The sequence below is a fragment of the Aquila chrysaetos genome, chromosome 21 (genome assembly GCF_900496995.4).
Source record: "Aquila chrysaetos chrysaetos chromosome 21, bAquChr1.4, whole genome shotgun sequence".
In the NCBI taxonomy this organism is placed as follows: domain Eukaryota; kingdom Metazoa; phylum Chordata; class Aves; order Accipitriformes; family Accipitridae; genus Aquila; species Aquila chrysaetos.
In genome coordinates, this window is record NC_044024.1 from 9,935,973 (window position 1) to 9,963,389 (window position 27,417).

General features: G+C 41.3%; 2 protein-coding genes across 8 annotated transcripts in view; both read right to left on the reverse strand.

Moving 5' to 3' along the window:
- Window positions 1-138: 138 nt before the first annotated feature.
- Window positions 139-19,522, reverse strand: IL13RA1 (interleukin 13 receptor subunit alpha 1). 2 transcript variants are annotated; one of them, XM_029997390.2, is made up of 10 exons: window positions 19,315-19,522; window positions 15,782-15,939; window positions 12,485-12,620; window positions 9,941-10,061; window positions 7,535-7,719; window positions 6,999-7,150; window positions 5,638-5,770; window positions 5,087-5,183; window positions 4,405-4,489; window positions 139-2,973 (listed from the first exon to the last, which is right to left on the reverse strand). In XM_029997390.2, the coding sequence occupies exons 1-10, from the start codon at window positions 19,391-19,393 to the stop codon at window positions 2,857-2,859; spliced, it is 1,263 nt and encodes a 420-aa protein (XP_029853250.1). In that variant the 5' UTR covers window positions 19,394-19,522; the 3' UTR covers window positions 139-2,856. The 2 variants fall into 2 exon arrangements, with proteins under 2 accessions (XP_029853250.1, XP_029853251.1); XM_029997391.2 differs by having other exon boundaries at window positions 15,782-15,936; window positions 19,315-19,483.
- Window positions 19,523-23,228: 3,706 nt separating this feature from the next.
- DOCK11 (dedicator of cytokinesis 11) overlaps window positions 23,229-27,417 on the reverse strand; it is an 87,850-nt gene continuing 83,661 nt past the window's right edge. For all 6 annotated transcript variants that reach the window (XM_041119024.1, XM_041119022.1, XM_029996964.1 and 3 more), the window contains one exon: window positions 23,229-27,393. In XM_041119024.1, the coding sequence (XP_040974958.1) occupies window positions 27,271-27,393 (123 nt within the window). In that variant the 3' untranslated portion in view covers window positions 23,229-27,270. The remainder of the gene's footprint in view (window positions 27,394-27,417) is intronic.

Sequence of the window (27,417 nt, forward strand, 5' to 3'; positions counted from 1 at the left end):
GGGAAGAGGGCAAAGCAACGCTCAGTTTTTCTTCTCTGGGTTCGGCATGCCTCAAACGTGGTTTCTCATTAAAGCTCTGCTATCTCTTCTGTCTCAGTTTATCTTCTCAACCCAAGAATGAAATGCCATGCAATTATATTGAAAAACATTCAAACATATTTATTCATTCTTTAAACAAACTTACAGATCAAGTAACTGCAATGAAGAACAAACAAATGATAGCAAAAGTTGGAAAATTTCAAGCTAAAAAAAACCCTAACCATAAACATGACATGTTAAAGATGAAAATATACTCAGACGCTTACTTTACATGCCAAAACACAGGCTCAAGAAATCTATCCGTTAGGAAGTGTGTCAATTACTATTATTTGGGAAACAAAGAATTACCCAAAACATTTCTATATGATCTAAACCATCCTCTGCATTAAGTCTTCCTTTTGGCCTAACACCTTCTGTCTGTTTTTTCTACTCCTTTGGCTTTATGAATTTGTTTTTTTGTTGTTGGTGGGTTTTTTTGTTTTTCAAACAAATAAGCTTTGGTTTTACCATAAACATCGAAAGTCAAAAGAGTTTAGGGTAAAGTACCAAGGATCATCTCTCTAGATTGCTACACTGAAAGCCACAAAACTTTATATTACACCATTACGCTTACTTATCTTGAAATCATACATTTCTGTTTGTCTAGTGGTCTATGATGAGCAACATTCCAGATGAGGTAGATTTGAGAAATATCTATATTGCTATAATGATATAAATGTTGTGGGGGAGAGGGAGTGAAGTTGGCACAGGAATTTAATTACCCTTTCCCCCATGCTATTCCTTTACCTCTGGAATATCAGGTAGTGCTGCCAGCTGACTTCGTATAACCTGAGTTCTGTTTTATCTCACTGAAATCCCTGAGGCTTTATTCTCATTTTGTGTCATTAACCAATTTTTATAATGTCTTTTTTTTAGCCTGATTGTAAGTAAAAGATTTAAGCTAATATGGGGTCCGCTAGTTCTGCTACATTACTCCTCCCCTTTCTACCACCAGGAACAAGAGGTAGGTAAGAGATGTGGAGGAAACTATACTTCAGAGGCTCAGTGGGGACTGAGGAAAGAATTGGATTTATTGAGAGGGAGGGAGTACATTAGAAGGTAAAGGAAGTAAATTTGTAGCTAAAAAGCAAGCTCCGTCAGTTCTACTTCTCGCAGAACAATATGTTCTAAAAATACAGCATTTCATTTCAGATTTTTGATTGAATGGGGTTTGAGGACAGGGCTGAACTTTAAAAGGTTAGCGGCTATAGAGTTTGCTTCTAGCAAACTTCTGAGGAGATCTCTTCCCAGTCTGCTAAGACTACATCAACGATTAACGTGTCTGCACTTAGCTGGGAGGAGCAAGAAATTCCTGAACATTAACCATAAACAGCTTGCATGGATCCCTTTCTCCCCATTACATTACTTTCTGCCTCCTGCACAATCAAGGTACACACCCTTGCAGCACAGGGGAGAAACCAGTGCTCAGAATTCAGAGCAAAGAAATGTTACAGTTGTGCCAGAAAACATCTGTTGAGCTCTGCTGGGTAAAGCAACCTCAAAACAAAACCGTCAGAAAATGAACAAATCAATTCATGATTTGAAAAAAAAAAAAAAAAAAAAAAAAGTCATCAAGCTGCAGCAGTAAAATCTAGAAGAAAATTTTTTTTAAAAGTCAAACCAGCACCTTGTTTTAAATTGCTAAGCTCCTAGAGGGGAAGTTCAAATCACAGCCTTATCACTATAGAAAGAATACAGCTTATCCCTTAGAAAGCAGGCCAAGGTTGTCATCCCTTCTTCCCCCAAATCCATCAGCTCAGCAGTAAGGATGGGTCTTGAAGCCTTTGAATTAATTCAGTTTCAGTGGTTTAGCACTTGCTAATCAGTTTGACCACAGCTCCTTAGACTCATGCATCCTTCCTGGTAATTTTGCTGGACAGACTCAGGATGACTTAGCTTCCAAAAACCAGGTGTTTTCAGGCCAATATGGCCAAAGTAGAATCACAGTCTGGTGAGACTCAATACAGTTATCTGCCACTGCACAGCACAAGTAAAAAATTCTATTTATCATTTTAAACAAAGTATAATTAACCCAAGAAGTCCATGAAGGCAAGGCACGTGAGGACAGGCACTTGAAAGGATAAAAAAAACTAAGCCTTTTCTATGAATAGTCTGAATACCAGCTGGGAAGCGGAGAGGCTTTTCATACACATCTTTAAAGAAAAAACAACCCTCTTTTATGGGGTTTGACCAGGCCAGAGCTGACGCACAACAACCAGAAGCATAAGAAGGTCAGTCCATAAATGCCCTCTGGAAAGCGCCCTGCCCCAGAGCACACAAACAGGCCATCCACAAACAGTCCCTGCTCTGGCATCCTACCTGGCAGCACTTCCACGGAGTAGCAGTAATGAGCCATCTACTGTAAACAAGCCTCATCTCACCTGCTGCAAAATAGAGTCAAATACTTCAGAGAAGGCACAGTGCTTGCTCCAAAAAACCCATTTACAGTCTAATGTGAGGCACAAACACAAGTGCAAATGACAAGTTCATAGGGCAGAGCTGGCTGGAGCCAGAATGAGATATGCTGCAATGCAGTCCCATGAAATTTATGTACATGCTTATCTTGAATGACCCAAGATGAGTATTTCTAGCAGAGATGCAGGAATGGCCACTGTTAGTGATGTACCTTCTGAGCATCAGAGAAGGAAGGCTCAGAGAGGACTCACTAAGGTGAAAGTTGGTGCATGTCTTGCAGGTCTCTTCACATCTGTATTGTCACCTGAGGTATGGGAGCAGGAATGAAAGTTTCCTCATTTTTCACTGGTAAAGCAGAGTTTATCAGTTTTCTTTTTCAGAATTAGCGTACTCTGGAGTTTCTGTTAAAATTAAAGAATGAATTTCTTCTTCCTTAATTAACCTGTCATAAGCATTCAGAGAATCATCCTTTGCACAGCTCTGAAAGAGAACAACAACATTTTTAACAGCGCTTCTTCATGGCGAGCATTTTTTCTTCCAGCCCAGTAAGACAGACCCATTTCACAACATATAGCCTATATTATGGTGAAAAAGCCAAGGTAGCTGGGTAACAAACTGTGCTTATTAGGGACATGGCTTAGGCCTGGTTGACAGAAGAGTTGTCCTCTCTGGAGATGAGGAAGAACTGAAGGTTGGTCCCCAACTTAAGAGCACTTCCAGCTACAGCTAATGGGTGAAGCTCAGGCAGGAGGATGGAGAAGTGAGGATGCACCCGCTTAGCAGAGTTTTCACTGAGACCTTGAACGCACAGAGAAGATTAAGATAATACTCAGAGGCGAGAACGTAGCGTTACTTGGGGCAGTAACGAAGCACTTGTCAAAGCATGACAAAGCATAACAGCTACCATACTTATGATCCTCATGGCCAAGGGTCCCATAATGACCAATACATGGTGAAATATTTATCCAAAAGGTAGCAAATGAGGAGGCCAGATCCATGCTTCCCACATAGCATGGTTTATTATTAGGTGACCTCAGAATACCCATGTGGAAAAAGGGAATACTGGATTTTGGACTCTGACTCCATTTGCAATTGGGGGCCACAAAAGGAGACTTATTTTCAAAAAGTCAGCGATTCCTGCAACTCCTGTTCATCTGAGAATATCCAATGCACATGCAGCACCAAACACCCAGATAGTCATTATCCTCTACAAATGTTTCATAGGTGGCATAAATTTTGAGATGCCACAGTGAGTCAGAAGGTCCCTTCCATACAAGGACTGTGTTCCGAGAGCAATGTACATTGCCTCATGTCCAGGTTTGAATTAGGGCTTGTCAGTGTACTTCCCTTAGGATTTTTATAAAGAGCTACTGAGTTAGATTTGTTTAGAAAGAAGAGTTTCCATAATCAGCATTATGTTTATTTTTCCTGAAATAAGGGCCTATAGCAAGTCTTTCATCAACCAAAGCTTGAAGCAGCTATAGCTAGTTTTGTTCTTTTGCGAATGAGAAGCTAAGTGTCCTGATTTACTTCATAGCTGACTGTGATAAATGTGGAAGTGCTAAAAATATAAGTTTCTGGAAGTCAAATATAATAGCTTTATTCAGCATCATAAAAATGAGCAACTAGCAAAACACATTTAAGGGACTAGCAGTTTGTGAAATAACAGAATAATGCAATTCTACTAATGTATCTAGAAAAGTATATGCAATTTGATGGAAAAAAAATCCCTCTCAGCTTTAGGTAATTTTTTCTGAACAACTCTTACTGTCATAAATACTTAATCTTCATACGATATACTTACTTATATACAGTTGGTTTTAAGATAGACATAGGTATTAAGAACAAGAAAATTGGAAGCCTACAGATTCTCCTTCAATAGATTAGTTGGCCCAACAGCTTCTTACTAACCTGGGAATCCTCATTCTGCTCTCCAAACATGCGCTTAAGAATTTCTCTAGGGTCCGGAATTGGTGGAAGAATTAATATCTTCAGCCTTCAGAAAATTAAAAAGAAAAGCTTTAGATGAAAGGTGTATTAATTTAAAAATCACCATTTCAATGTCATACTTGGGTATGGTCAAGAAAATTTGTAGAGTCAGCTTTGACATCACTGGCCAGCTTTCATTCTCTGCAGCTGTATCCCAATTCTCATTTTTACTCCCCAAACCAAAAGGAAATGGGAATATTCACACAGACAGATTCTAAGTAACTTTCACTGTTGACAAAGACAGCAGCAAAAGTAGAACTTTTTAAAAAAATCTGATAAAATATACTTTATATATAAGCTTAATTTTGAATTTGGACTTCATTGCTTAAAGAGAGGGGATGCAATAGCTGCGCAACAAGAATCTGACTAAGCGTACATAAACACAAGTGCAACCAGAGCATGTATATGGTCTGTAAACCTAATTCTAATGACTGAGGCACAACAGCGCTGCCATTTTTGTTACGCAATGCATGTTATGGATAAAACAGATGCTATTGAAATGTGCCACATCATGGACAGTTACCTGGAAGAGAGATTAATCGTAACGCAAGTCAAAGACCAAACAGAATTAGTGGATTGGAAATAAAGGGAGACCATTATTTACCTTTTTAGATAAACTAGCAGAATTATAGTAGATACTGCTACTATTAATGGAATGGCAATTATTAAAACAACATAGAATGTAGAGTCCGTCTTCTCACCTGGAAAACAAAAACTGTGGAAACTTAGGGATATTTTGAGAAGCTTTTTAGGAATAATGACAACAAATTAATTCATTCTCTAATTAATCCACAGACTGAATGTTTTTCAAATACACTTTCGCAGGCAAGGACTCATTTTCAAAGCATGATCTTATAACGTAGATACATTTGGCAAGAAAATGAAAACCAGCAAGACTCAGGGCTGAAAAACTGATAGCACTGGAAAGAGGTCATTGCACAGCTACACGGATGGCAACCCCATCAATATATAGAGCAGTACAGGCAGTAACAGATGGCACTGCTGGAGGACTAGGACTCTCTTGCCCTCTTTTCACCTAAAATAGATACATAGGAAGATGATCTTCCACTCCTATTTATTTAGCAGACAAAAGGTATTAGATGCCTTACAGATGAAGAACAAAGTACAACAAATTCCAGGAACAACTGCTCTCACCAATACTCTTTTCTTCGCTCCAGTCACTATAGAGCTTGCTGCTGTAACACTCGGGCTTTGGGTTTGCTCTCACTTTGAAGGTGTACTTGCTATTAGGATCAACGCTAGGAATTGACATACTAGTATTTTCAACCTAAGGTAAAAAGAAAAGGTCATTTGCTTTGTTCAATTACCAACGCATTCTCAGTCATCTACAAGCCTATTTTCACTGTGCAGATAATGTATTCTGACTGTTTTGATGGAAGATCTTTTTGTGAATACTGAACTTCATAAAAAAGAACACAGTAGCATTTAACTAGCACAGACTGCCTAAACAGAGATTCCAAAGCTAAGATTTAATCTTACTCACTGCTACATCTATCATACAGCATTTGGCATCAATGATTAAAGTAAGACTCGGTGTCTGGAACAGTGCCTTCTTTTTTGCAAAACATCTGTGATTTACACTGCCTTCCCCTCTCTGTCAGGGCAGCAATGCTGATCCAACTTTGACCCTGTGAGAGTCTTCTGGGATGACTCTACAGAGACAGGCAAACACACTACCTGGGATCAAACTTCACTTATTTTTGATCCAAAATGCCAGTTTCCTGAGGAACACTGATATTATTCCAGTTTGCTTAATTTGAGGTAGGACAAACAACTAAATATGCTCCACAGGAGAAGACTACCACCTGACATTTAAATTTATCATGTTGTTCACCATTCTGAACAAACAGTACAGTCAGTTTGGCTATGCAGATACAGGCATGAGTACATCCAGACACTGAAGTCAAGTCTTCTTATGTGTACATTAAAATCAGTATATCTAGGAGTGCACACCTTTTTCTTCCCCCCCCCATCCTCAGTCTTTTTATCCCCTTACTTTTCTGTATAACATTGTGTGTCCTCGTGTGTGCCAGCAATTAATTTTGCTTTACAGTAATCAAGTCACATCATTCAAGGACAAGGCAGTCATCTGACCGAGTGTACCCAACAACAGGAAAACTCAATACCAGACCAAAGTCCCATATCACTGAGAAGCAAACAGGTACATGCACCACAGTGTATTTCCTGATGAGTGTTGTTTAGTTTAGTGTATTATTTCTTTATCAGACTGTTCTTACACATTACTGCTTTGCCATAAAAAATGATGGCAAGGATTCAAGACTCATATGAATTGCATTGTATAGATATTACTACCAGAAACCTACTGTACAGGAGAAAAATCTTATGTCCACACAACACTTGCAGCCAGTACACCAGACCCATTCACATGCAGCATACATATTTTTTCATTTTTAAACAGCAAACATTTGAGTTACTGTGAATATCAACACAAGTTATAAAAGTAATGAAAAGTAAGTAATGTAATGACAAATTACTTTAATTATCGGAGCGGTGTCCAAATCACCATTGTGATATTCAACTTCATAAAATAAACAATTTTTTGGAAAGGTGTCTGATTGACTCCATTCTACATGTATTTCATCATTAATCTTTGACAGTGTAACTTGTCTTGGTGTAGCAGGTTTTACTGAAATGCAAAATGGAAGAATTAGTTAAAAAGTATATTCCACTGCTTAGAAAAATTGTTTGAGTCCTGTACTGCATAATATTACACTTATACCAGTTTATACAGAAAGAGGAAAAAGTTAGCACCAAAAAGAAAAGAAGAAAAAATAAAAAGAACTAAGGAGTAAGAGTAAAAATGAGTGGAAAATGACCCCCCCAACCCCCAAACACCCAACCCCAAAAAACAAACCTTGTCTATATAATTCCCAAATCAAAGATCAATAGAAGAAGGGAGCATTTAATCATGTTGTCTCATCCACAGCCTATGAGGTGCAAGCTTCTCAAACACAATGATATACTGGCAAACTTCTACAAATTTTTTTTTATAAAGTGGTGTTAAACTTACCAAGTGTGGTGGGATTTTTACTTGCACACACAGGCCTAATTTCTTCAGAATCATCTCTAATCAGGATACTTATAGCCGGGTAAGTATTGGTGACTTTTGGGAAGGTAAGATTGAAAATGCATCCAAAGATACCTTGGTGCACAGAATAGTTGCTGCACTTCTTATGTTTTTTCAAACCATCAAACCTATAGGAATAAAAATATTTTTTTAAACTTCAAAAGAATAGGACAGCAAGGGGCAAGCTTGTTTTTAAACCTGTGTTACAAATTCTAAAGACTAATCGTGCACTAAACCTGTGCTATAACATATATATAAGTAAAGCTAAGCAAAGTAAGAAGCTTCTAATTTATCTCAAGCTTTAGAAAGAATATTATTTTTGTAAAGAGTGTCAAGTAGTAGAAAGAAAGGCAGGTTTGCTTTATATCGAAGCGTCAAAGATAACAGCTGCTTTCAGCTTTGGTTCACATTTTCCACATGGGAAAACAATTTAAAGGAAAAAAAATAATTTAGAAAGCAAACTAATTTGGATCACTTCCGGTCAACAGAATTTCACTTCTGTGATAGAATGAGCTGATCTATCTCCTTTAGCTATGCCTCAGGTATCGCAGCTTTTGCTTAAGGCGGTCGAGTTTCACCTATTGCCTGCATTTGCTTTTCAAAATGTCAGTATTCACTTCCAATAACAGAGAAGCTATGACAACCTTCTTCCTTGCTTCTGTTTGTTCCCCATGTCCCAATGAAAATACACCAATAGCTTTTTCCTCCTGAGAAAACTGAGTTTTTATTTATTTGAAAGCAACACAGAGTAAATCAGAGCTTCATTTAGGAGCACAATAGGAATGACGTTCCCCTACTTAACATCTCAATATATAGGGGCTGGGGAAGCCAAAACCGTCTGTCCTGTTTTCAGGACAGACCCCTTTTTTATCCACACTTCTCACCTCCTTGCCCAAGGGCTGATTAAGATGGGTGGCATTCAGAGCAGACAGCACCATGCCAATGCATCAACCTGCCCTTGTAAGCCTCTGTTTCAGCAAGTATTACTGTGCACTGACTGGACAGTAATACTTGTTTGTTCTAAGCTAACTTTATATTCATGTTCACTTTGGATAAAAAGACAGGGGTTTAGAGGAAAATATCAAAGAAGAATATAAAATGGAACTAAGCAATAATTTTTCAGGTAATTGTTCACTCATTTCTGAAAACCAAAACCAAAACCAAAAAACCCCGCCTCACCTGCATTATGGAAAATGCATCTTTCAGTCCAAAAATCAAGTGTTTCCTTAGTTTTCAGCTTTAAAATCAAAAAAGTATTTTTCTTTCTAAGCAGCATGAATTAAAAGACTACATCTTTCATTAAAATTAAGGGCTAAGTTGAAAATATATAGCTCTAATCCAAAGCGTTATTCCAGTAAGTATCCATATACCCAGAAATTCTGATCTTCAACATCTCATTGGTACTGTTCTTGTAATAAAGAAAAAATTTCTTTGAGTAGCAGTTTAGAGCGAGAACAGTCCTCCCCGCATTTAACTAAAGCAGCAAGTTTTCTGCTGTTTGCTGTCCAAATGCATTAAAACGAACAGCTAGCCTGCCAGACTGCCACTGGAGAGGAAGAGGAAAAAGTTTATTTAGTTAGTTCAGACAAGACATAAAGATGATTTAAAACTACAACAAGGGGCTTCCAGAAGGAAAACTTCAATATTTCTACAGAAGCTAATGCAATCTGGCATTTCACAAGCCCCATCAACACGCAGAAGTATGCACAGATTAGCGTGCACAGATCTGGATGCCAAGTTTTTGCTCACACCACAACTCTGTTCCTTTGGAACAAGAGTCTATTTATGGCAGTCAGCTGGCAAGCGGGCATGATGATAAAAAGATGTTCTCCATAACTTTCGAGGTGAATCGGTTATTCACGACATTGAAGATACAAACAAAAATACTGCTGAGTGGTTATTAATGCTTTCATAACATTTTCCAATGATTTAAGAGCTGAGACACACATTAGTGAGCAATTCTGACTTAAACGGTCCATGTTTGTTGGGCTGCAATTCACATAAAAAAAGCAATTAATAAATTGGTCTAGCTCAGTTCTTAATTCTTCCTTCTTTGAATCCAGAATTAGAAAAAATTAGAAAGCAATAGCAGTTATTTTAAAATGGGCTACAGAAGCAGCCAGTGCTTCACATAATAGTTATGTCAACTTCCCAAAACGACTCAGCAACAGCAACCTCTTGACCCTTCAGCAGTGAAGTTTTCTGTTGGACTGGACCCAACACTAACTTGTATGCAATGCCCTGGGACCTTTCAAAGCAACAGGAAGCAGACAAGTAAAAACCGGTAATGTAAAACTAAAGATGAGTGCTAAAGAACTTTAGAGTTGGGAATAAAAAGTTCATACAAACCAGTAGAACAATGTATAATTGGTATCACTGCTCGCATTCTCCCCAGGACGCCACGTACAAACCATGTACTCCAAATTGTGCCAAACGCAGCTCAAGTCAACAGCAGCAGTACCTGGAATACCTGCAAGGCAAGTTGGAAAGGTCTCTTAAGATTCATTTTGTCAGCAAAGTCTTCTCCCCAGTTTCCAGAAGTAAACTGAAACTGCCTGGAAGGCAAAGATGGGTTACCTCTCAGACTGCACTGCCTGTCTTAGCACAGCAAATGATGAATTCTAGCTGTTTATCGCTTGCAATAGCTGAAATCTCAGCAGAGTAACTTCTACATGCAAGCTAATCATAACAGTGAATCTCAGTTTCCATCACATCTGAAATATTACTTAGAGTTACCTGATGCTAAGGACAAGGTGTTGAGTCAGGAAAATATTTTGTTCTATTAAACTACAGGTACTTTAAAAAGGAGTTAAAGTAACTGGCAATTATAGGGATAGCACTTAGCTTTCTCAGTATTCTGAATTAGTTTCTCAGTATTCTGAATATGGCAATACCTGTAGATATTAAATCTGGAGAAAAGCAACACTGGGTAAGTTGAACTTTTAATTGACACCCATATACCTCTAGATATTCAACTTCTTCAACATATTGAAAACCCAAATTACAGAACATAAATACAAATGAGTACACAGCAATTGTGAATAGAGACGTCAAAGCATCTCCCAGGCAGAGCAATTACAGAATGAAGTCTTCCAGATTCAGATTCAATCTTGCATTTTTGTATGGTACAAGTTCTTTATACTGTATTATCCTATGTTGTGGTTTAACCTCAGCCAGCAACTAAGCACCATGCAAGGGCTCACTCACTTCCCCCCCACCCAAAGGGATGGGAATCAGGGGGGGGAAAAAAAAAAAAAAAAAAAAAAAAAAAAAGTAAAACTCGTGGGTTGAGGTAAGAACAGTTTAATAGGACAGAAAGGAAGAAAATAATAATGATGATAATAACAATAATAAAATGACAATAATAATAATAATAATAAAGGAATCAGAATATACAAAACAAGTGATGCACAAGGCAACTGTTCACCACTTGCTGACCAATGCCCAGTTAGTTCCCGAGCAGTGATCCACACCCCCCGGCCAGATCCCCCCAGTTTATATACTGGGCATGACGTCCCATGGTATGGAATACCCCTTTGGCCAGTTTGGGTCAGCTGTCCTGGCCGCGTCCCTTCCCAACTTCTTGTGCCCCTCCAGCCTTCTTGCTGGCTGGGCACGAGAAGCTGAAAAATCCTTGACTTAGTCTAAACACTATTTAGCAACAAATGAAAACATCAGTGTGTTATCAACATTCTTCTCATACTAAATCCAAAACATAACACTATACCAGCTACTAGAAAGAAAATTAACTCTATCCCAGCTGAAACCAGGACATCATATTACAGCATATTAGATATTTTTTCCTTGTAACAAGTAGCAACATCTTCACAAACTAAAAATAAAATGCATGTCAATTTTGTCAACAGTCCAGACTTTTATTGATAGCAAACCCCATACTACCTTCTACTTCCAAGCTTGCATTCTCCCTGAAGTAGCAACTGTCTGAAAGTATAGGAAAATGAAACTGGTTTTCCTATTCCAAGAAGTATTTTTAAATATTTTATCTGCAAGCAGACTTTTAAAGGCCCCAACCTGTTTAGTACATGCTGTCCTAACGACCTGCTTCCCTGATTTTCCAGAATACCCTTTTGACAGACACGCAGACAAGCTTGATAAGGTCTCAGATTCTCCCGTCCACATGTGCTTTTCGTCCATGTCAAGTCATGCTCCTGGGTTAGACAGACTTTTACTACTCAAGGCAAGATGCTCTATTTTCTTCTGTACCTCCTAACATCCAGCAGAATACATTATTCCTTAAAGTTTGCTTCCTAACAGTTTTGCTATGGACCCCTTATTTCTGGATGTCAAGAAACAAAAAATATTTTTCTCTACTCATTTTGCTATGTGCAGCTTTGTGGACCCCAGTCATCTCTTTTGAAAGGGAGAGAACCCTACTATAATTAAATAATTAAGTCACTTATTTATTCAACAAGTTGTTAAATTTGCTAGATTCATCCCGCTAACATTTACAAACGTAGGGTTATTTTAGGGACTTCTGCTTGTACAGAAAAATTATACAAAACAAACTGACTTAGACGTTAGTCATGAAGTCAGCAGGCTTAATACGACCTAAGTTATCTCTTATCCCACAACCACAGCAAGGCAGGGGCAAGAGGAATGACAGGAATCACGTTGTCGTCTTGGAAGAACATTTAAATTTTACAAGTTCGCCCACAAGGCTTTAAGCGCCAGAAGACTCCAGCTGTGTTTAAATGTAGTATAATCGTTCTGTTTAAGCTCTATCAATCGCACTAGCCCTCGCGTCTGGCATCTCCCTACTTCTCTATGACACGTTTCTATGATATTTTGTTAAAATAGCAGAGAAAACGAGGTTGTGCCTCGCCAGGCCAAGAGAGGCAGGTCTGCCTCGGGTCCGGCTGCCGCACGTGTTACCTTTCGGCGGAAGGGACGTCTCCACCCACCGGCTGGGCTTGCTGGCGTTATTGTGCTTGCATTCGCTTCTCACTTTGAAACGCATTTCCTCATTCAAGAACATATCCGTCACACGGAAGCGACTCTTACTCCATTCCTGGGTTTAGATGGGGGGGAAAGAAAACGAGAACATTTGGCATACTGTATCAGACACGTGGGAATTACTATTAATGTAAGAATACGTTACAGCCCCTCAGAAAGACTGCAGCTCAAAGCCAAATGAAATGAGGGTCTGATAATGTGGGAAGCTTCAGCATCACTTAGCTTTTCTTTTTCCTCATCAGGCGCGCTCAGAACTCACCAAAGGAAAACTACTTCTACTCCAGTGTCCTGTAGACACGAGCACAGAGATCAAGGAACAAGTATAAAGTGGGGAAAATGATCTTAGAGTAAGTCTTCATGGATAATGCAAAATAAGCATGTTTATACTACAGCTATATAAACAGGAGCTTACAGATCTAACCTTCATCTTCCTGTGTGTGTGCACATGAGTGCATGATGAACAGAAGAAAGAACATTTGAAGACATAACCAAAAAGCAATGAGAAGAGTTTGTATGGATTTAAGGAGCAAAAGGAAAAAATTATCAAAACAAATCCACAAACGGCTATTAAATACAGCGATACCACATCTGGCCTAAGCAGTCCACAAGCTTCCATTTTCAGAAGAGAGTATGTGTTTGTGTGAGAAAAAGGCTTACCCTTTTATCATACACTTTCTTGAGCATCTTTTATTGGGCTAGGGACGTGCCTTTTACTTAACTGGAAACAGAATACAAAAAAAAAAAAAAAATCTTTGTAATGACCAAAGAATGGTATAACCACTCGTGCATTAAAAAAAAAAAAAAAAATATTGGCACTAATGAGAGGGCAAGGAAATCAAACAGCAATGAACGGACTAGATTCTACCAGCTGTAATGCAAAAAGATGCAGCAAGACGATACACAGTCTGGTTTATCCTGTCATGTGAAACTGCTGTCCCACAGCTTTCACTCCTGCTGACCTTAACATCTGTTAGACCCTTCCACAAACTCATTCAGCTCATTCACCAAGCAGACTTTCAACTTGTTAATTTGTTAATTAACCCATCAGAAGAGATAAACAGGTTTTTGCTGAGTTAGCAAGTTTGACTGACTCATCTAACAGGCCGATGAAGATCATTAGAGAAGGGGGTGTCAAAAATGAAATATCACCCTTTTAGCCTAAGCCATTAAATCAGCTCAGCTGTTTGCGAAACCGCAGCCTTACTTCAAGTCCAGGATATCCTGGAGCTGCCAGAAAGAATACAGCAGTCACTGTGAAGAGGCCATTGTAAACATCAGGCCATAAAACTGTAACAGGGCTCAACAACAGGGGACTGTTTCAAGAGGCATCCTATCAATTTTAACCATATCTGGAATAGCAGCACTGCCAACCCCACACAGCTGGTGTGTATTCAAGGCTTCCAATTCTCACCGTTTGGAATTATGGACTGATAGCATATTATCTTACTGGCAATAAATTGTAAAAATATTTGTCCTACAGCCCCTTCAGTACCATGGCAATGCTGCTCTCAGTCCTGACCAAACAGCTGTTAATCCACACCAAGGATCACATCTGGGCTGCAAACCATCTAACACACTGTGGCGGGTTGACCCTGGCTGAACACCAGGTGCCCACCAAAGCCGTTCTATCACTCCCCCCTCCTCAGCTGCACAGGGGAGAGAAAATATAACAAAGGGCTCGTGGGTTGAGATAAGGACAGGAAAGATCACTCACCAATTACCGTCACGGGCAAAACAGACTCAACTTGGGGAAAATTAACTCAATTTATTACCAATCAACCAGAGTAGGGTAATAAGAAATAAAACCAAATCTCAGAACACCTTCCCTCCATCCCTCCCTTCTTCCCGGGCACAGCTTCACTCCCGGATTCTCTTCCTACCCCCCCAGTGGCGCAGGGGGACGGGGAATGGGGGTTACGGTCAGTTCATCACACGTTATTTCTGCCACTTCATCCTCCTCAGGGGCAGGACTCATCCCACTCTTCCCCTGCTCCAGCGTGGGGTCCCTCCCACGGGACACAGTCCTCCACGAACTTCTCCAACATGGGTCCTTTCCACGGGCTGCGGTTCTTCACGAACTGCTCCAGCGTGGGTCCCCCACGGGTCACAGATCCTGCCAGGAGCCTGCTCCAGCGCGGGCTTCCCATGGGGTCACAGCCTCCTTCGGGCACCCACCTGCTCCGGCGTGGGGTCCTCCCCGGGCTGCAGGTGGAGATCTGCTCCACTGTGGACCTCCCTGGGCTGCAGGGGGACAGCCTGCCTCACCATGGTCTTCCCCACGGGCTGCAGGGGAATCTCTGCTCCGGCGCCTGGAGCATCTCCTCCGCCTCCTTCTTCACTGACCTCGGGGTCTGCAGGGTTGTTTCTCTTACATGTTCTCACTCCTCTCTCCAGCTGCCATTTTTTCTGTGTGCCCCCCAACTTTTTTTTCCTTCTTAAATATGTTATCACAGAAGTGCTACCACTACCGCTGATGGGCTCTGCCTTGGCCGGTGGCGGGTCCGACTTAGAGCCGGCTGGTATTGGCTCTGTCGGACACAGGGGAAGCTTCCAGCAGCTTCTCACAGAAGCCACCCCTGTAACAACCCCCCCACTACCAAAACCTTGCCACACAAACCCAATACACACAGACATGAAAACAAAAGCCCAAACCAAAGTTTTACAATTACTGTTCTGGGGAACAAATGTGTTCCATGTTGTCTTCGTAACACAACCCCCATGAATAATTGTAAGTGCAGGGACAGGGCAAATGTGGGAATATGTTAATACTTGGCATTACCTCCAAGAGACACTATGTTGTCAAATCACAGCTACACCAAGGTTAATGTACACACCTCCTCCTTAAATTGAATTCAAAGTGAAGGAGATTGGCCTTTGCAAAATCCCCTTTAAGTCTTAAGGATGTAGACTGCCCTGTATATATTTCTCTTTTTCTAGAAAGCTGCATAAGCAAAGATTGAAACAAGACTTTTCACATTATTATTATGGTACTCCTGTGTTACTGGTAGCAGCTCAATTATCAGAGAGCAACAGATTTTTCTGGTCTGAAGATCCCACATGCTGGTATGACTCATTTTTGAGGTTTTGATCCCACGACAAGAATCAAAGGCTACATTAAAACTGTATTTATATATGTATATATGCTTATACACACAGTTTTATCACAGGAAGACATTCACTGGAGCATAGCAGAGTTTAAAGAGGTGATGCACTTACTCTTTTGTCCTGAGGGACCTCACCAATCACAATGTCGCTGGAATACTCCAGGTCGCAGCTACTGCTGATGTTCTCTGGGGGGCTCCAAGTCCAGTTCAGGGTGCAGATTTGTATAAATGAGTATTCCAGGTTGGATGGAGGTGGAAGAACTTCTGCTTCTAGAAGAAAGAAGTTATCAGTGTAACAATCCTATTGGTCCACATTTTACCGTTAGTAATATAGATGGATTTTTAACTCTCCAACAGAAAAGAACACAAATAACTTCTCAACTTTGTTGGTTCATATTTGCTATCGGATAAGCTACCGCTCACTAAATTGTTTCTACTACTCCTGCTATCTCAGTCCACCAACCATTTAAATAATTATAAGAAACGCGCACACACAAAAAAATCATTGAAAAGTAATTTTTAAGAAATTGCAACATGCAACAACGTAGCTGCTGTGGAAATGAAACTTATGCTTGTGGAGGGCAGATGAGTCTCATTTTTTAGGTCCTTTCTGCTGCGAGTTTGTATCACATGCTGACTCTAGTAAAAATAGTATATACATTTTGTAGAGTAATTAATACTTTATTCTACCCCAAAATTATCCATCGATGCAGTTTTAGAGAGAAAACTTTTAAAAGACAAATGATTACATCTTGCAAGCAACAGCTGTACGTTAGAACCACAGTTTAGCCCAATCCAAGCAAAACCGAGAATGTAAAAAAACAACAAAGAAACCACAATGCTTTTTCAATTACTCGCCTATTAAACTTTTAATGCTGTGCTCTGGCACCGTGAGCAAAACCAGTGTGGGACAAACAGTAATTTACTGCTGGCACACTTCAGCAGTACATTTTTTCACCTCCCCCAAAGCAAGATAGAAGCAGAGGAAGAGCCATGACTCAGAGGTAGTTGCTGGGATAAATGCATCTGTGCATTGACTCTTCCTTACTCTTGCACACTGAGTCACAGCCTACTCAATACCCAGTCACACACCTTGACGATCGTATTAGAAAACAAAAAAAGGGAAATATGGCAGAAAATAGAAAACTGACAGGAAAAATTAAAGTATGTGTCAGACTCCAACTCTAGAAAAAACTACCAACTGGTAATTCCCTGAGAAAATGAAAGTGAATATTTTTTTTTTTAAAGACCTACTCTAATGTGTACTATTAGAAGATATTGAATAAGAGGCCAACTGAGACTGCTTCTCAAGGCTATCTACAGGTATCATCACTGAGGCACCACCACCTATTTGTGTGTGGAAAGAAAGTACCCTTGTTACGCAGTAGTTTCACAAACACTTCAAACTGGTATCAGCTAGCGCTGCAGGTCTTGCTTATCCCAGGAAACTTGCTTGTGCCAGGAAACCAGGCTCAACCCGCCCCAACATTTGACGGAACGCATAGGGAAAGGGCAGAATAATTCCACCGAGAGCAGTTTTCCCATCCAGGTTATGGTGCAGCCCCATTTCCTTCTGCTAGCACAAGGAAGAGTGCAGATGGAAAGGCAAACCAGCTTATTTCAGCAAGAACTCTGCTCAAAGCATCCATGACACCATTATCTTACATTTCCCGACAGCCAGAGCTACGAAAGCTTGAAGAAAATTCATCAAACTCCTGGAGCTTGCTCAGACCTTTGCATAGTTAAAGGACAGGCAATGATAGAGATCAGACATTGTTACCATCCGCGTGTCCGTACGTGTGCGGATAAATGTATGCTCGCACAGAAAATGAGAATAATTACTAGGATTTACCATTTTAGTCTGAATATGCTTAGCTTTTTAGAATATTTAAAACTTTTGGGATTGTTTGTTTGTTCAGTTTTACAGCTAACCTTGGGAGCAGAGAAAAGAAATGTATGTTCTTGCAAAAATACACTCTCCTCTGAGAAAACTAGTTCCACTAAGTGAACTGAGAAACTGTTCCACTAACAAAAACTTGTGACAGGTTTTAGGAACAGCATTGGGGCCTTAAGTTTGCAAATACTGAGTCCTTTAGATCATGTAAAAAAAAAAAAAATTATTCAACAAGACTACACAGCTCCAAGCATTTTCTTTTCATGCTTTTTCAAACTTTTATTGCCTACAAAAGCCACGAACCATTAAAAAAATTTACAGTGTCATCCCCGATTGCCGTTCTGAAGTTCTACACATTTTCTTTTAATAGTTTTGATTAGAAGTAATTGTGCTTAAGTATGCAGATTTCTAACTGCACAAAGAAAGAAGTGGAAGTATTCAAGGTTTATAAATAAATTAATAAATTGTATTAGCATAAAAAGTTTAAACGTAGTAGGTTTCAGATTAATCTATACAATTCCGAAGCTCGTGCTTTAATGTTACGTTCAGCTGAAGATTTGCTTTTATTCATAGGCTTGGCCAGTCTCACACCTTTGTTGTATAAAATATACATACAGTCTAATACTTTTGTTATTGAAATCTCATCGCTACAGCAATTTAGCAGGACAACTCAAAGACCAACCACAAAACATAGGCGAGACGCTATTTCACTCTTAAAAAACCAAAACCACGGTGATGCTTCTAAGAAAACAAGGTGCAGCAGCAACTAGCTGAGATTAGCTGAGGCAATCCTGCATAGAAAACATTTTATTTCTAAAAGCCGTCCTGTGGAAACATCAACAAATACTTCGCATCAAGTATCGTGAAAGTGTTGTGAAGTATCATAAAAGACTTTGTATTTTGTCCTCCCGTATTTTCCGAAGGTTGATTTCATAGTTATAAACCGAATTGTAGCCAGCTGAAAAATAACAATTCTCTAACGGTTGCGGCTGTATTTTTGCATAACATTAGCAAAGACAGAACGAGTGAAGCTTCGAGCCCCGGTTCTGACGGAACGCTCACAGGCACACGCACGTCTTTCCTGCAACTATACGTTCGTGCTTCCAAAAGCGGGGAAGCCAGAAGTAACGGCAAAGGTAACGGACAAAGCCCACGGCCGGGGACACGGCGAACGCCCCGGGCTCCGGCAGCCGGCAAGCCCGGGTCCCGCCGCGCCTGCCTTCGCCTCATTTCCAGGAATCCGCCGCAAGACGCAGAGAGAAAGGCGGTGGGCTTCTGCTTTCGTTTTTAAGGCAGAGACTGCCCAAGACTGAGCCGACAAGATTTCTGCCGACCCTGTCAAACGCTGCCTCACTGAGAGAGAAAAGCAGATTTGGGGGCGTCCCCGTTCCTCTGCCCGGTACGGGGCAGGGCGCGCTACCGGCACTGCCCTCGCGCACAGCCGACGCGCTGCGGGCCGTTTGCACCGCAGAACGAAAGCATTTCATTTAAGTACACGACCGTACGTGCACCGAGCCCACCGCCGCGCCGGCAGCGCAGCTCCTGCCGCCGCCGCCCCACGCACGGCAACGTCCCGCCCCGGCTGCCCCGCGGGCGTCCCGGCCCCGGCCCCGGCTCCGGCCGGCAGCGAGCGGCGACCGCGGCCCCGGCTCCGCCGCCGCGGGGAGCGGGGCGGGGGGAGCCCGGAGCGGGGCCGGCAGCCGGCCGGTGGTCCCGGTCCCCGCCGCCCCTTCTTCCCTTCCCGCTCCTACCTGCCGCCGTCCCCGCGGCGACCACCCAGCAGACGGCGAGGAGAAGCCGGCAGCGCGGCGAGGCTCCGCCAGGATCCATGTCTCCGGCGTCCCGGCCGGCCGTAGCGCGGCCCCTCGCTCCCACTTCCCGTCGCGGGGGCCGGGCCAGACGGGAAGAGCCGCGCCGCGGCCCGCCCAGGTAACCCGAGCCGAGCCGGCAGCGGCGGCCAGGGCTGGCGGCGGCAGCCGTCCGCCCCCGCTACCTGGGCAGCGCCGCCCCCGCCCCGCCGCCCTGCCCGCCCCGGGGCCGGGCTCCCGGCCCCCGCCGGCCCCCGCCGGCGCTGCCCCGGGGCTGGCCGCCGCCGCGGGGGGAGCTCGGCACGACGTGCCCTGGCCCCGCGCTGCCCCCGCCGCCCGCCCGCTCTTGTCCCCCCTGGTGTCAGCCGCCCCGTGTGCCACTCCCTGCCCGCCTTCCTTCCGCCGGCCACCGCCGCCTCCCGCACCCACGCCACGGAGACGCTCTGCTTTCCCCCGGAGCCGCCTGTGCCGCGCGGGGGCCCTGCCCGAGCCCCGCCGCGGAGCCTGAACTCCAGTGCCGCGCAGGGACCCCGGGGGCCGCCCGCAGAGCCTCTGCGGGGCCTCGGCCGGCCCCACGCCGCTTCCCCGGCTCCAGCCCGCTGCCCCACCGCGCCCTCCCGCAGCACCCTGCCAACACCCCTCACGTCGCGCTTCGGCACGGCCACAAACTCTGAAAGATCTTGTCTGGGGAGTCAAAGTCATCTGCCCTTTACAACCAGAGCGACGCGCGGCTCCTCCTATTACTGAAACGTGCCCAGGGCATTCATACCCTCTCACCAGGAAAGCAACTATGTCAGCACATCCCCGACGAGTTCTCTTGATGTTAAACCTAGTTATTCAATCCCCCTGGCAGAACTCCTCTTTTCAAAAGCCCTCCTGCAAATTCAGGTCATTTCTATAGGTTTCATCTGTGCTAAAAATGCGTACTGTTCTCCTACTACAGATGGTTCTTTCTACAAACTTCCCCAAATGCCCTCTGCTTCAGCCCCTTCCAAACATGATACGGTGACTTGCAATTTTGCTCTCACTCTTATGGGTGTGACGCGGCGAGTGGTTTTCCCAAATATTCACAGAAGCAGGAATATCACGCAAGTGATATTTTGATACGTTTCAAGATAAGAAAGCATTTGGGATAAGGCTCGCTCTTCTGAACTAGATTTTTGTGGTAGCTAGTAAGCTTGCTCCCAGTTGCCACCCAAATACAGGTATTGTAAAAATAGTACAGATCCAGCAGAGAGGAAACTTTGGCTAAGTTTCAAGGCAAACCAAAATTCATTAGTGAAAATTACTTATTCCTAAGCCAACAGAACGTATCAGTATTTACTCAGCCCTTCAAGGAGTTTTGCAAGAGTTCATCTGCTTTTTTAGACACTCCTTTTAGAAAAAGGGAAGCAGATCTTTTTATGATAGGGTGGGTAATATCCTCTGTCAATGTTGGGGTTTTTTTTGCTTTTCTGCCTGTTTGTTTTTATACTCCTGGGAAAAGAAGAGGATTTAGCAAGTTTCCTAGTTGCTGTTAGAAAGTGCCCAAGGGTCTGCAGTTACAATCAAATAAAAATTGTGACTTAGAGTTCCGGGATGTGGAACGTTGAAGCTGTGTGACTGTGATCAGACTGTGCGACTACGTATAGCCGGCATGGACTATGCCTGCTAGTGATGACCTTTGTAGGGTAAAGCTGATCCAAGATACAGCGACCTCTCCCTTGCTTTCGGTTTCCTTGCTAATGTTTTCTTTCCTTCCTTCTCTCTGTTTTGTCCACTCTTTCTCCTTGGAGAGCTGGTGCCAAGCACATATCCAATGGTTTGCATGCTTTTGGCTGCCTGCCCATCGTCGGAGGCAGCTGAAATGTTTTTCTTCAGCTCCCTCCCTCTTCCCCAAGCTCTTGGCTTGTCATCACGTTCCCGTCCCAGTGCACAGTAATCAGAACTCCTGCCAAAGCCTTTGATTCCAGCCACCTACCCGAGACTTCCCATTTCTCAATCTCATTGAGTCCCGTCCTGCATCTTTCTGTTGCAAATCTCATGCTCGTTCATGTTCTCGTTAGACAATATGCCTGTGGTGTAGTGACTGGAACTCATATAGACACACCTGAGGTATCTTTAAAATGATCTGTTAAGTAAGTACTTGGGGTATGGCTTCAGGCTTGGTGTAAACTGACTTACGATCATGCTGGTGATTTGCCCTTGGCCATGCATTCATGACGTTTCCACCCACGCAACCAAAGCTAGTGATCTTGGGGCCGTGCAGCGAGTTTGCCGATGCATTAAAAAAACCCAACAAACAATTCTTTTCTGTACATGTTCCCTAACTCAGGCTAACAAATGATGCTGCTGCGTGGTATGGCTGCGTGATTACTAGGTCCAACAAGAGGCAGTGGTAATTAGCAGCATGGGGCTGTGGGCAATTGTCCCTTTCGGGAGCAGTAGAGTCCTCAGTTGCCCCACACCGATGGTGAGATTCCTCCTTTTTAATTTCTGATTTTGCAGCAGCTTCTGTCAATACTTCAGGTCTCAACTGACATAATTATAGGCTCTTCAGAAGATGGCTGGGGTCAGTCCAAAAAAAGGGCTCAATTAGAATACAGCTGGATCTGAGGCACAAAAATCCAAACTTGTGAGCTGAGAAAACCCAGTCTGACTCATGGGGCCTCTCCCTTTTCAACCTCAGTGTTATCTGGGGGACATCTAGAGTTTTGTGATACGTGTGTTCAAAACGGCCATGAACTCTGCAAGCTCTCTCTGAGCTGCTGCCCAAGCATCACCGGAAATCAGAAATTACGCGGAATAAAAACTATGACCTTTGAAGAGCACTTTTGGGTAGATGTGGAACCAAGTATGCTTGTACAAAAATTGTATCCCTCTCCAATAAATTGCTATTGCAAGTCCATGCATCAACTTTTCTGCTCACAGTTCCCTAAACAGCAAGGTCTATTTTATTAAATCTATTTATTTGGCAAGGGAGTAAATCCTTCACCCATCAAGGGAGGAAGTGCATGAACCTGGTTCTACAGCTGTTTGGCCAAGGCTTGCAAGAGCCGCGTACAGGAAGACGCAGCAGTAGAAGACAGCAGTAGAAAAAGCAGTTTGTCCTTTATCTGCTGATGAGGTAAATAACAATAGTTATACCTGACTTCCTTTACATCATGTAACAGTCACTACAACTGCCTGAGCTTGGCATATGTGTTAGTATACTAGCCATGTAAGTTAGTTGGAGAACAGCGACAATAAATACATTCCCAAAGAGCAACAGTCTGGGTTTGAAAATTGGAAGTACAAAACAGAGCAAAAGCCTGATCACAAACTTACTGAATGTTCTTTGGGAAAGTAGGGTGATTTGCCGGGACATTTCTTACTAGTGATTCACACCTTATTTCTACTTATAAATTGGTATGCATTTCTGTGTCTGTCTCAGGTTTCCTAGGGAATCGTGGTTTTGGGATCCTCTGAGGTGGATGCACGGCCTTTGTGCTCCTTCAGGATCTCTGAATCAACATCTTCTATTTGCTGCTGAATATACTGTTAAGAATTTCATTTGGTGTACTTAGGTATTTGAAGATTTATTACAGTAATCTTCTTTAGAGGCAGCTTATGCGATAGCTCATTTGACTAGGTTTTAGTCCCGTGAATCTTACATCAGTATTAGCTTCAGATCATTCATCCTGTTCTGTGAAGGGAAAAAAACCCCTACGCAAAACAAGCTTATTGCAACACTTATTTTTCCTGGTTTTGTAGTCTTTTATTTTGACCTGGAATAAACTCTCTTTTATCTGGATCGACTGAAATGTGATTTTGCCCTGGCTTCTTGCCAAAATTATTGATTCTTCAAGAAAAAGAAAACAAGAATAAAAAGAGCAATATAAGATCGCTGGTCTCAGAAAGCTCTGGAGCAGCGTTGTGTATTACTCAGTGTCACAGGTACATCGGTTAACAACCGACGCAAACGGGATGTACCGTTCTGCCATCACACATGCAAGGTTAAACAGGGCTTGTACAACACACGTATAGACAACATGCACGATAAAAGCACTTCTGTTATGGAGTAGCAGGTGTTAAATTTACATGAAAAGAGAGTAAATTACATCCAGAATAGCTGAAATATTATGTGTATATCATAATTGGTTCACCATTGCTTGGCACAAGCATATTATTTAAAGGTTAAGTACTACGGTCTGTGGTTGCATAATGATTAGCTGTACACAGTATTCCTCAGCCCGATAAGAATGCCTTGTTTACTTAGAAGAACTCAGCTCAGTGAACATCAAATGAACACATGCTATTCTCCTCAAGTGGGTAAACTGAGTAAGATGTGATTTAATTTGTATGAGACTTTTGAGCCCGTGACTTCCACTTATGTTTTCCTCCAGTTCTTTTGGGCTGTGTTATGTCAAACACAGGCGGTATAAGGAAACAAAACTGTAAATGAACAATACGGGTTATTCTGAAGCCTGCTATAAAGTCCACGGCACTCCATCTCTACAGGAAGGGAAAACAAACATATTTTATCTACTTTGAGACAAAAGGTATTATGTTTATGTAACCTCTTATTCTATATCAAAATACCACGTGGCATATGTTCAAAAGGCTTCTGGAACAAAATAACCACGTTACACACTATGTTACACATCTATGACTTCCCATTTGTTAGCCTATCATCTCATGAAAATTTCTGTTATCAGAAGAAATTTAGAACATTAAGTATGTAGTAATATATCCTTGGCTGCAGTAAATTCTGCATTCCGGATTTTTTTGGGGAAAGAAATGTAACTCTGAAGTTATTTGTCTTAAAATACTACTTTATAATCTCTCTGCATAGAGAAAAGCAGTAAGTCAAAGAATAGAGTAATGTTTACATTTTGCTTACTCTATCTAGGTGTATAAATCTCTAAAAGCATGTTCTTGTACATAAAGTGCTGGGAGACCCTGTCTCGCTTTATACGTCCTGTTTGCAAACAATCTGGCTCTAACACATGCCATTATCCAAACTAGTCCTGATACTGAGAGTAGCCAAGTGCTCTTAATGCTTATGGACAGATACTTAATCCTATTTCTTCTCCTTTTACGCAAAATTACCAATGCATCCCTTCTGAAGACTTGATGTGTTAGACAGCAGTTTTGCAGCAAAAGTAATTAGAGGTGTACATATAAAATATGTATGGGTAGCTATATTGATATATAGAAGGGGTGCATGCCAGGTTGTAAAATTTGAAGCATGTCTACTGATTTTTACAGACCAAAAAACTCCCACCATTCCTTAGGTGGTATAAGAAAAACAAAAGTGTTAATGAACAATAAACACTTATATTCTTCCAAAAAAAGGTAGCAAATAGGAAGTACCCAATGTGAGTACCAGCTACATAAAACAAGCACATATATAGTACACTCCCCAGATAGATCTGTGAATTAAGCTATTCCAGCCAGAAATAAGAAAAAAATCTGGAGGACTTCTTTAAACTGGGACAGTTACATAGGAAAAGGACAGGAAGAGAAAATGTGAACACCTTCTTGGTACCTTTGTCCAGATACAGCTGTAAAATATCTAATGACCACTCTCTATCATTTCTAGATTGGTGAAAATGTAAAGAAAAACCAAGCTGGTTTGTTACCAGTCTTTTTATAACCCACCTAAAACCGATGAATTTTCCTTTGAGATTTTTTCTGTTAAAAAAACAGTCAAATTATTTACCTGCAGGACAGAAGGCAAGTCCTTCGGGCATGATCATTTTTGTGATTCATCAGAACTGCATATAAGTGTGTATTCTGAACTGTACTGACTGTATATATTCTAATTGGACTGGTATTAAATACTTTTTTTGGCTGAATTACCAAGACGGCTTTGCAGTATATTAAATTGAAATGACAGAACAACTCCAATACCAAGAATAAATTGAGAAGTTCATACAAAAATTCATCTTGGACCATTAAAGACATCCGAAGAGATGAGTAAGAATTTCACAGAAATTCCAGTAAAAATAGGGAGCAGCGATTGAAAATTCAGCCAACTATGTTATTTCAGAACATTGAAGACATCCATCAAAAAACATGGATAAGAATTTCACTGCAACTCCAGCAAAACTACTAGGTTAGCTGTAGTGTTTAAAAGAGCTATAGTGCAAGAGCTTTTGCATGTCCACATCTCATCATTGCTGATTGTATTCATGATACGCCTTTAGTACTGATGTTTAGAGTTTTAACTAGCTCCCCAGACAATCTTGTAATGTATCCACTATTAAACAGCTTCATCACCTTTTAGTAAAGTAATCTGGAAAACTCTCACTATCTGCCTTTAAATATTATTTGTTGAAAGATGAAAATCAATAAGGTAGTAACCATATTTAAACATACTAGTTTCTCATCCTCTTTCTGTTAAGCTAAATTTAGAGCCTGCCTGGCATAAAAGCACATACAAGCAGAAATATGGTCTGTTTGTTACATAGGCACATCTCTATTTTGCTTGCAACAGCTAATGGGTGAATTTACGGATCACAACATTATTTTCTCAGAAGACAATTATTTTTAGATATTTAGTATCATGCATAATAAACATTTTGAAGTGTGGTCCAGTTACGATTTGAAGATAATTTTTGTTACAGAAATTAGAAGCTTAACATTTTACAGACAATATAGCCAAGTTAATACCCAGCTGGAGTCCTTTTATTATGGCATTTTGTTACACATCCTTAAAAAACCCCACCCTTCCCATATGAACTACTGGAACCATATTTACAATTGATGGGATTTTGAAAAACACAGATGTTAAAAATGTTGCTGGATGAAAGAATTACTGATGTTTTCTTCTTCCTGCATCTGAAAGTGTCTTATTAAAAAGAGACAGAGATAATGTATTAAAGCTTTGGAGAGGGGAAGAAGGAATAAAAGAATTCTGGAAAATACATTTTCTCCAACCACCTGTCAGACAAAAATAACGGGCTTTCAGAAAACAGGTCTGGTTAACAGGAGGGAACATGCATGTCATATGATGTTAAAAAACCCCCTCAATTTTGTATGAGTTATTTTGATGTGTGGCTGTTTTTTTTTTTTTTAAAGCACATCTCACAGATTATTAGAATTTTTCTGAAAGGTGTTAAAGCACTTTATAATTTCCAACTCAATTTAAGGTGTCCTCAGAGTTTATATTTGTGTGAGACCAACTGGTAAATAGAAAAACTCGTATCAAATGACAAATCTCTTAGGTTGTCCTCAGTGAGTACAATCCATGCTCCTGCAGCCGTGAAAGGTTAGTCAAAATTGAAATCAGCTAGAGTAAGCTCAGCTCTCATGGAGGTTACTTTAGAATTATCTGCTCAGAGGATGTATGAAAATTATAATTTCTGACTTAGGTTTTAGCTATTCCAGACTAGGGCAAGTTTACTCTCATTGCCTGAGTGCAACATGGGCATCTGGACCCCAAGTCACTTTTTAGAAGAGGAAGGTCTCTTACTAGTGACTACAATTTCTCCTTCATGTTCCCTGTCCAACAAAGCTTTTAGCAGCAAATATGATATAATGCTAATTTCTATATACTCTACGCTCCTTCTATTTACAAAGTAGTTTTACATTTTATTATATTCCATTGTACAACTTTACATAGTACCGTTATCATTTCAATTCATAGTTCAGCAATTCAATACATACTTAGATAACTGCCTTTCCATGTCCTGTTATACATTTAGCTTAAAAAAAAATAGTAGAAAACAAGCACAGTGGTGCAATGTCCAGGCACTTTCAATGTTGCTCAGCAAAATAAGCAAGCACCCTGTTTGAAAGCATGGCAACTTCTGGAGAAAAAAAAAAAAAAAAAAAAAGAAAAATTGAATCTTTGCTCATCATGGATTTTTTTAAACATCCTTTGTACAGTTCCAAGTATTCCTGAGAAAGCTCTGTAAAATATGACTGATATGTTTATATTTCAGCAGTGGGTCTGAGAGAACAGTAACTTCCATCACTAGATGTTCCACTGATCGCACAGAAGACATGTAGGGAGTCATGCATCCACGGCGAATGCATTGTATCTTCATGGTAGATCTAGACAAAACAAAATAATCACAA